The 10,867-nt window shown below is 35.6% G+C and overlaps 1 protein-coding gene across 1 annotated transcript; it reads left to right on the top strand.

Annotated features, from left to right (window-relative positions):
- The first annotated feature begins 1,429 nt into the window (after positions 1-1,429).
- Positions 1,430-4,886, top strand: LOC127643566 (zona pellucida sperm-binding protein 3-like). The gene is made up of 8 exons (XM_052126350.1): positions 1,430-1,930; positions 2,661-2,779; positions 2,885-2,988; positions 3,067-3,244; positions 3,346-3,463; positions 4,402-4,490; positions 4,574-4,662; positions 4,750-4,886. Exons 1-8 carry the CDS (start codon positions 1,430-1,432, stop codon positions 4,884-4,886), a joined length of 1,335 nt encoding a protein of 444 aa, XP_051982310.1.
- Positions 4,887-10,867: the final 5,981 nt, after the last annotated feature.

The raw sequence follows: 10,867 nt of genomic DNA, 5'->3' as shown, positions 1-10,867 counted from the left end.
ACCCCGACTTCATAGGTCAGATGTCCGACTTCGAATCTCATTCTAGTCATTATTTTCAAATAGGAGGTGAGAAATTTCAGAGATCCGAGTTGTCTGAAATGCACCATTTGTATGATTTTTCTTTATGCTCAGAATACACAGACGATCTAGTACAATTGGCAAAATGTTCAGTATTCAACAGAGCGTACTGTGAGGAATACTCTTTGCAACATTAATGCATTCGACTTTAACTTTCATTTTGAAATTCATATATTCTTCGAATTTAAGAAAAAAATGCACATTCGAATGCTACAACTGTACATTCGAATTTTGGATATGTGCCAAGAACTGTGGCAATTAATTCAATTCCAATTAATTGTCATATTATGTTATTAATTTTATAAAAATGTTTGATAGATTGACAGCCCTAGCAAACTAAAAAATACATATGTTTTTGTGCTATTGTGTTTGTTTTTTTACACAAATTAGTAGCACCTCATACTATTGGTGGGAGGGACCTTGTTTATTCTTGACAGAACCTTGCCCCTTTCGATTTGCTAAATATGAGTCAATCACAAATATACTTTGCAACCAAATGAAACAACAACACCAAGAAAAAAAAGCAAATAAAAAATATATATATATTTTAATCACAATGACAATATAAAAGGCGATTTGTTCACGCTAGCTATTTTTCCCACACAGTATAAATGGGTCTTTATTGATGAAAATATACAGCTGCCTTAAGATTTTAGGAAAGGGTTTCCCTTGCAAGGGGATCATTATATTTGGGTGCCCCTTGGGTTCAAAAAGATGAAGACCTCTGTCTTACAAAACATTATCATTTAAAGTCATCATTTGATCACAATGGGACAACAAGGTTAAAAGTATTTTGTGAATTTGGCAGAAGTAGAACACAGCTGCATCTAAAAACTTGTAAATGCTGTTTTTGGAGGCTTTATATGAAGAAAGGATGTAAATAAGGTGCTTTTCAAACTGTTCTGAGACCAGTTTTCTTGAGAGTTCCATTAATTAAAAAATGCTGTCAGTTAAGCCATTAACTGATATGGCAGCTAGTCAGCCGCTTACGTTTTTGGATGAAGCCAGCAACATCTAAAGCATTTTGATTGTTATGGGCTGGAGGGAAATTTAGAGGGGTGGAGTCAAGTTTTAACCTCACTATTTCAACCAATCAACATCAAAGAGTGATTGGCAGTTGTTCATATCCTTTGAGAAATCATAGGATTGTGTTGGAAGTCCAACAATGGGAAGAAGTTCAGTGGTTATTGATTTTATTTTTATAGTTTCATATGGATTTTTGTGTTGTTCTCAACCCTTGAATTTTGGAGAAGTATTATTAGACCAGGGTTCAAGTCAAAATGTTTTCTTCAAACAACCAATGCAAGTACTTGCACAACCAGATCAATTGGCAACAGGCTTTGCATCTAAAATGGCTTCTTTGAGACCAGCTCTAGCAATGGTGGTACCTTCATCACAAGAGTTTGTCCAGATGCCAGGGCAAGTACAATCCAAGAGACCCAACTATGCACCAATACCTCTTCAACCTAACAAACCTTTGCAAATGAGTTTTGGACTGCGACAACCAGACCAAGTGCGACCAGGTGTACCTCAAAGAATTGAAGTTTCCCCACAAGTCCAAAAAGGATTCCAGAAACCCATGTCAGGCCCTGTACTCGATCCTGTGTTCACAGATAAAGTGGTAATGGATCCAGTGTTTGTACCAAAGGTGCCTGTGCCAGCAAACACTGTGGACACTCAATGTGGAGAGGTGTCTGTCAAAGTACATGTCCAGCAAGATTTCTTGGGAAATGGTCAGTTCATCAACCCTTCTGATCTGACACTGGGTGGTTGTCCATTTGTTGGATTTGATGACCATGCCAGGATTATTGCCTTCGAGTCGGAGCTTCAAGGCTGTGGTAGCACGCTCGAGGTAGGGCCTGCATATCTATTTTCCAGTTTTAATGCTAAAAACTAACGTGCTTTGAGCTGAAGTGTGTAGTGGCACTAGTGACCACTAGTGTCACCAAATACAATTTTGATTGTAATCATTGTTTTTAAACTGACTCCAGAAAATTCCATTCTTCTATCATTGGTTGTACAAACAGGTAGTCCTGTCCCTAACTCGCACCATTGGAGTTCACTGTGGCCACTTCATACAAATTTTAGCTTGGAAAGTCAGTTTTTTTTTTTTTTTTTTTTTTTTTTTTTTTGTGCAGAAAAATTCTGTTCTAGTGTGGGTGAGAGCAGTAAATGACACAAAATGAATGGGTTTGCAAATTAGTGTGGACATTGCTTAAATGTGTAGATTCAAAAGGATTAAGGCCATGTCCACCCATGTTTGTTTTTTGCTAGAAACGCATTGATTTCGCCTCATTTATGCCTTTTTGAAAATGCTGGAGTGTGGTTGACCAAAAGAACTGTAAAATGGCTAGATGCTAAGATGATGGTTGTCTGTTTAATGTGAATCCTGCTTTCAAAAGGAATTGAGGATTTGTCACGTTTTAGGATGGGTTATTTTTGAGCCCTAAAACAATGCAGTCCATAGATGAAGCGATTGAGATCGAATCTCAAATGTAAATGGTTCCAGTTGTGCCATTTTTATGTTTGACGTGTCTTCCTGACCTGGGTATTCATCTATGTACATCCCCATTTATTTTCAGATGACTGAAGATTCACTTGTTTACTCCTTTGTTTTGGTGTATTCACCTTCACCTATTCCTGGCACGCCTATTGTGAAGACCAATGAAGCCATGGTTGGTATTCACTGCATCTACCCAAGGTAATCCTCTATGAACCTTTTAAGTTATTGTTTGACACTATCATTTTCAGAGCTGGAGCTATAATTTTGCATCCTTCACATAAATGGTTTCTTGGAAACTTTCAGGATGCACAATGTGAGTAGCAATGCCCTGCATCCCACCTGGATTCCTTATGCTGCATTGAGAGCTGGAGAAGAAAAGTTTCAGTTCTCCCTTAAACTCATGACTGGTATGGGAACTTCTTGCATTTCTGTATTTTTTTGTATGAACCCTTTTCCCCCCCACACTGAGGCCTAAACTGTTGTAGATGACTGGCTGTATGAGCGACCATCAACCACCTACTTCCTTGGAGATTACATAAACATAGAAGCCTCTGTGTTGCGTGCTAATCATGTACCCCTACGTGTTTACGTGGAAAGCTGTGTGGCTACTTTGGGCCCCAGTGGGAATGCAGTTACGGTATACACCTTTATTGAGAACAATGGGTAAGTGACATTGTATCTGCTATAGAAATCTTGAATGCTTGATTTCTGAAGCTGTCAAAATCTTCAAAAACCATTATGGACTGTTTGTCTTTGGTCTTTAGATGCATGATCGATGCCAAGCTGACTGGCTCCAGATCAAAGTTCATGCCCAGGATTCAAGATGATAAACTGCAGTTTCAGATTGAGGCATTCAAATTTCAGCAAGATGCCAGTGGATTGGTGAGTCCATTTCATTGGGTATGTTTTGTCTAATGCTGTTCTGCCGAGTAGTTCAGACTGATCACACTGTAAATTCAGCTACAAGAGGTTGAAGGTATGTGCTCAATGAAATCTGAATCCCTGCCCCAGTGGCCAAATCTGGAGGTGTTATTGACTAGTTTCTGGGGGAAATCTTCACAAGGTGGTGCCAAAGTGATGCATATGTTTAACTCTACACCCTAACCCAGGAATCAACATGACTAATTTACATGTGATCATGTTGGATTGTCCGTTTGACCAATATTTTTAGCTGATTTGTACACTTCTACTTGATCAGTTCTTTAATGTCGGGTTTACTGGAAGTAAACCAAAATGTTCTCTCATAGTGGAAGACATTAGATTCCAGAAGACTTACAATTGCTTTTCTGTACATTTCCAACAAATCCGATTATATTGAATCAACTATTTACATTTTTGGGTGAACTCTTCCTTTAATCAACTTAATGTTAAAACTCGCATGACATTATTTTGAGTGGAACAAAAGGATATGTTGGGCAGAACGTTGTCCTCCGTCATTATACACATTCCTTGTTTGGGGTGGATGGGGATGGAGTGAAAATGAATGACAAGCTTTCAGTCACTAATGCTCTGCTTAACATCTCCTTTAGTGTTTCATGGAAGGAAGTAATGTGGGTTTGAAATAACATGAATAAAATTCACTTTGGATTAACAATCCTTTTAAATCTGTGACTTTTGCACAATATTAGTTTTAGAACTAGGCTGTTCAACTCCAAAGGTTAGTAATGGAATTATTTAGTATTGTCTAACATCAAAAATAAAACTATTAAATATAATCTGTGCTTCTAGGTGATCAGGCACTTCAAAATCTGTATCAGTCATAAATTATTTTGTTTGACCTCTAGTTAAATTCTTAACTGTATTTCCTTTTTCTCGACTAGATCTACATTACTTGTCATCTGAAAGCTACAACATACGTTCCCATTGATCCAACTCGCAAGGCCTGCTCTTTTCTTGCAGAAACCAACAGGTACAGGGCCGGTAATATTGGGAGCATGTTTAGATGGCTCCATTCAATGATAAATGAGTATTCATTTTAGTTTGATCTTCCAGTTGGGTTTCTGCAATTGGAGATGATCAGATGTGTGACTGTTGTGAGACCAGCTGTGCTGTGAGGAAGGCTAGAAGTCTGTATACTGAAGGTACTAATCCATTTACTGTGAAATGCATTTGGAAGGACGTTAATTACACGTACTGCTTTACAATTTGAGAATGTTTTGCATTTTAAGATTCCGCATTGGAAGATGAGGCTACTGTTGGTCCAATCTTTGTCCAAGGAATGCCACCAATTGACAAGCCCTTATTCCAAATTCGGGAATCTTCTCCAATTTCCTCAAAAGATGCAGGTGATCATATATTCTCTTGACCGTTATGATGGAACCAGCATATTGTAAAAGTGACTGTAGAGATGAGTGGAGACACATGATCAAATAGCTAACTTTTAACACCAACATGCTGGAGTGTGTGTGTGTGTGTATATATATATATTATTAGGAAACATTAAGTAGATAACTCTAGTAAATCTACAATAGAAGAACTGATGAGGAATTAACAAAACTGGAGGGTATTTATACACCAAGTGCTGACGAAGGAATTGAGAACAGGTGAGGAAGTTGAGGAACAGATGGAAGTGATGAGGGCAGTGAATTCTGGGAGATGTCTGGGTATACCTTTCAAAATAAGAGTCCTAGGAAAACATGAGGGAGACAGACTGACACCTATGCAATGATTTGGACATTTGCCTTAACTTCACCTTCTGCCATTCTATAGAGTTCCCCTTCGAGTTCGTGCTCTTGACTGGTTTGGTTGTTGCAGTTGGAATCTTGTGTGTCATTATCCTTGGAACGTTGTTTTACCAGAGGCGGAGAAAATGCCTTGCTTTGACTTGTGAATGATAATAAAAGCTGTTTCGTCTAATAGTTTCTTTCCTTGACCTTGTTTTGTCCACAGTTAAGTTGGTTAAAGCTGATTGTTTTGCATCATGCATGCAGTTTTAATACAATATTAATTCACAGAATATCTGTACTTATATTTTCACTCCAAAGGACCACTTAAAAAGGCAAAAAGGTGTTTAAAATTTTAGGGGAAAATGCTGTGTAGTGTTAAAGCAAAAAAACGTTTGAAGTACATGTGGTGTTCTGTTTTAAAGACCCAAAACTTAAATGGTCCATTTTTATTTATTTGGATTCGCATGAACTTTTAATCCTTATGTATAATATTAAAATATTGCTCCTTCAATTTGTTTTGCAATTTGAATTTATCTTGATGGGCTTAAATATTGAGTGTTATACTCTTTCCCATATGCCTAATTTATTTAATATCTTGAGGTGAGTGGACACCTTAATCAACCATTCAAAAAGAATTCGTTTGGGGGCATTTAAATTCATTTTAATATGCATATTATACACCTCTGTATAATGGGGTTGAAGGGACTAAAACTTTCTAAAATCTGACCGTATAATGAATTTTACTTCAGCAAATCAATTTCTTAAAATGATTACGTTTACATTAGATTTTGTAGTTTTTAAAGAATATAATTCAGTAAGACCTTTTTAAATGGCTTTTATTTTATTTTTTTAGTGACTTGAGTTTTATGGTCCATGTCTTGCATTTGGTGAAACCGATTGCATCAGTACACATGGCCCATGGGTGCAGGAAGACAAATAGATGTAATTAAAATGGACATAAAAGCAGTAGGATGCTTTATTAATATAAAGTGCGTAGCATATAACTATAATGGTGTGTTTGTCCCCAGCTGATGCTATAATATTAGTGTGTTTTACAAATGCATCCATTGACTCGCAGTGACCCAGTAACGAGTAATAAACCACAATTTGTTTTATTTTGCAGCAGTTTGCTGTTTTGAAATGCATTATAATTCAGCACAGTTATGATGAATGAGTAAATGTTGCTGCCAAATTCTCTTGGGTGTTTTGTATGAGGTTGGGAAAATAGAATCTACATAGAAATATTATGTCTTTTAATGCAAGATGACACTAGATCATTCAAAATTTTCTTTGGTGTAATACAGATAAATTGTAAAAGGTGCCATAAAGACAGCATATTTATCTTTGAAAAAACAGAACTTGTTGCGTTGAAATGGGAAATGTGTATATACAATATTTTTTTATTATTATTATTGGTTGCTTGTTTGCCACTAATAACTTTGTCTCCACAATTTTAGATCCATATGGTAATTTTCCTTATAGCATACAAAATGTTTTCCTATATCAGTACAATATGTAGTACATTAACCAAAGAGAAAATGACCCTTGAACAGCCCTGATTTAAAATAAAATTTACTATGAAAACAATGCATTGCATACATTCAAAACAAAGTCTCTGTGGTGAAATATAGCACATAAATTGCATAAAAATAATGTCAATTCTAAAATTGTGACTGTGTCTTTTGGGTCATCTAAGTTTTAAGTATAAAGGTTAAAGAAATGTTGATTTTACTTGTTCTTATTGCTGTCTTAATGGTAAATAAGGACCTACAAAATCCTATTCTTAATGCCATAAACTATCAAAGCATCCTTAATACAAGATATATAGGAGCAAATATGCTTAAAATATTAAGACTTGTTTTCAGAGAATATATATTTTGAATATAAGTGTAATTCTGTTGTCTTCCCAGAAATGTGACATGTTCATATATGGGTTTTACTGAAATAAAGTCACAAACTCTACATACAGTTGTGGCCAAATATTTAATTTTAATACTTGGTGCAACCTCCCTTTGCCAAGATGACAGATCTGAGTCTTCTCCTGTAATGTATAATGAGGTTGGAGAACACAAGGCAAGGGATCTGAGACCATTCCTCCAAATAGTATCTCTACAGATCCTTCAAATTCAGAGGTCCATGTTGGTGGACTCTCCTCTTCAGTTCATCCCACAGGTTTTCTATGGGGTTCAGGTCAGAGGACTGGAGTGAACCATTTTTGTGTTGATTGTGATGCTTGTTTTGGATCATTGTCCTGCTGGAAGATTCAACCAGGGCCCATTTTAATCTTTCTGGCAGAGGCAATCGGGTTTAGATTTTTTATTTGTTGGTATTTGATAGAGTTCATGATGCCATGTATCCAAATAAGATGTCCAGGACCTCTGGAAGAGGCTCCACAAAGATCCAGCACCACATTTAACCATGGGTATTGGGTACTTCATCTCTGTGTGTGCCAAACCCATCTCTGGTGTTTGCTGCCAAAAAGTTCTTTTTTGGTTTTGTTTCATCTGTCCATAGAACCCAATTCCATTTGAAGTACCAGTAGTGTCTGGAGACACTTGAGCTTGTTGTTGGATGAGAGCAGAGACTTGTTTCTTGAAACCATCCCAAACAACTTGTGGTGATGTAGGTGACGTCTGATTGTAGTTTTGGAGATTTTCTGACCCCAAGATCCAACTATTTTCTGCAATTCTCCAGCTGTGATGCTTGGACAATTTTTGGTCACTCGGACCATCCTCCTCACTGTGTGTGGAGACAATATATACACATGTCCTCTTCCAGGCCCATTTTGAACCTTTCCAGTTGATTGGACATTCTTAATTATTGCCCTGATGGTGGAAATGGGCATTTTCAATGCTTAAGCAGTTTTCTTTTAAGTTTAACAACCTTTTGCCGCACATCATAAATTTTTTGGTCTTACCCATTGTGATGAATGACTAAGGGAATTTGGCTTGGGTTTTACCTCATATTTATACCCCTGTGAAACAAAATCATGGCTGAACAATGTCATGTTCCTAGTCACCCAGGTGCACTACAAATGAAAATTTTAATGGGAATATTTTTCAGAAATATTTTAATAATAACAATTTCTAGGGGTGCCAATAATTGTGGCAAACATGTTTTGGCAAAAGTATTTATTTAAATTAGTTTGCTTCAATTAAAGGTTAGATTTTCATGAATATTTATCATTTTAATATTTATTCATTTACGGCTGTGGGGCGGCTGTGGCTCAGTTGGTAGAGCGGGTCGGCCACTAATCGCGGCCCACACGACTCCACATGCCGAAGTGTCCTTGGGCAAGACACTGAACCCTAAGTTTCTCCCAATGACAGGCTAGTGCCTTGCATGGCAGCTCTACCACCATTGGTGTATGAATGTGCGTATAATGGGTGAATGTGTCACAGTGTAAAGCACTTTGAATACTGTTAAGGTTAAAAAGGTGCTATATAAGTGCAGACCATTTACCATATTTACCAAGGATGCCAATATTTTGGGCCAATACTGTATGTGCAACATACTGTATATTTCAAATTACTACTAAAAATGGCCATTTTCATGTATCTAGCATGTATTTTCCCAAATACTACTGGAATTTTAATATGTACAAATATGCTAACGTTTATTAACCTTTTTTTTTTATCTTATATATGTTCACATATGGCCATATATCAGATTTCTGATTTTTTTTAATACTTGTTTTAAGCATAAACCTCACAAAATGTATTTATTTTTTTCAACCACATTTTTGTGGCAATGTGGCTCAGACATAAATAATACATATATGATTGCTTATGCAGAATACTTTGGCATCTATCATACATGCATATTTCTACATTTTGGCAAATTGTGAATTGTATGTTCTAGGTTTGTTAATACTTCATAAATGTAACAATACTGTACTGTGTATACAAGAGGACTGTCTTTAATGCAAGCACTTTAATCGCAGTACTATGTCACGGTCATGACCCTGTTCACATTTAATTTGAAGAAGGAAGTTTATCCAACCAAGATAAAGGTAACAAAAGACCTCTTGTCATGGAGAGAGATGACCCATGTCAGAACTCAAAATGAACCCCCTTAATTAAGATTCCCATTAACAAAGAAATGTCCATAATGGAGGAAGAGATTTAATTACCTTTCAATTCCAGCTGTAAGTTCCAGAGACTCAGGAAACAATTAAGTCCATTTTACCATGCCTAATGGCCCTCAGTCTGGTCTTCACTAACCTGCTCTATTAATAACACATATGTAGATGATGAGCAATGTCTTCACATCAAAGACTTGACATGAAATGTATTTAGGAAATGATGAGGTAATTGTCTTTGTAAAATTAACAGACATAGATTCCTTTTCAGCAGCTAATACTGAGCTCAAAATTGATGACTTGTAACTGGTCAGGCAAAAAGTATTATACTTGGTCATTTTAAGAAATTGTCAGTTATGAGTGGCCATGCAAAAAAGAAAATAGGCTTTTATAACATTTAGAGGCCAAAACCTATAATAAGGAATTTATGCATGTGCATAATTGCTAAGAAACTGCTCACATATAATGAGAAATAAATGAATAAGATGTTACAACAACAATTGTTGTTGTACTTTATAGCATAGATTAACAATGCTTGAGTCTGAATATGTAATATGATTTTTATGCCACATTTAGAGGAATTTGTCTGATCCTAGAATCCTGATTTGCACTTTGACACGACCCTAATTAATCAAAAATGCCCTTTTCAGTGATGCTTAACCTGCATACAAGAAAAGCACATTTGATTCCTGCCCAAAATCCACTGAAATTCCCAAAGGATTTAAAAAATGCACTTGGCCAGCACCTCTCTCACCTTTTCTTTGTATTGAGAACTGTCTCAAATGTCCTACATTGCAGAGTCTTGACTTTACTGGATATAAAGATTTGTCTTTTTTTTTATTATTATTATTTTACACTTTTTAGATCAGTTGGAAAGTGTGCACTTGGCTATTTTAAAAATGTGATTTATTTCATTATTATTATTATTATTATTATTATTATTATTATTATTATTTAGTGAGTTTTTAGGGAACCTAAGTCAGAGTTAAAAAATATATATATATATTTTTCACTTAGATATTTTAAGATTTATTTTATTGTGTTGTGTTTTGTTTTATGTTACCCTGTTTAGATCAGTTGGAAGGTGTGCACTTACAACACCATGCAAGAACATAAGAAATGGGCCTACACTTTTTTTTTTTATTAATGTTGTTGTTTTTTGCCTTATTTTATTATTATTATTATTATTTAAGGATTTTTTTAGGGAACCTTACTTGGAGTTCAAATTAGCCAAAACTTTCACTTGGCTATTTTAAGAGTGATTATATAAATTATTTGGGGAACCTCATACTATACATGCAACAACAACAAAAGCTGTATAATACTGCCCTCTGTTGTTTCATTGTACTTTTACAACAACAGAGTGAAGACATGCAGTAGACTCTTGTGGTTAATTATTGAATGGAAATATCATTTGTTATTTTTTCATTAATATTTTTTGGATTTTGCTTTTTATGCAGTTTTTTAACTAAGGTTTATCTTAGTTTATCATAATAAATTATAATTATTTCATATATGTTTAATACAATAGTGATGTGA

This window comes from Xyrauchen texanus, chromosome 5 (genome assembly GCF_025860055.1).
Source record: "Xyrauchen texanus isolate HMW12.3.18 chromosome 5, RBS_HiC_50CHRs, whole genome shotgun sequence".
NCBI lineage: Eukaryota > Metazoa > Chordata > Actinopteri > Cypriniformes > Catostomidae > Xyrauchen > Xyrauchen texanus.
This window is presented reverse-complemented; position numbering and strand designations above follow the sequence as displayed.

Bases quoted from the DNA above. Each gene is read 5' to 3' on its own strand.
- LOC127643566 (XM_052126350.1), top strand. From the start codon at position 1,430: ATGGCTTCTTTGAGACCAGCTCTAGCAATGGTGGTACCTTCATCACAA. The intron at 2,780-2,884 runs GTAATCCTCTAT...GGAAACTTTCAG, and splicing joins ATTCACTGCATCTACCCAAG to GATGCACAATGTGAGTAGCA. The intron at 3,245-3,345 runs GTAAGTGACATT...TTTGGTCTTTAG, and splicing joins ACCTTTATTGAGAACAATGG to ATGCATGATCGATGCCAAGC.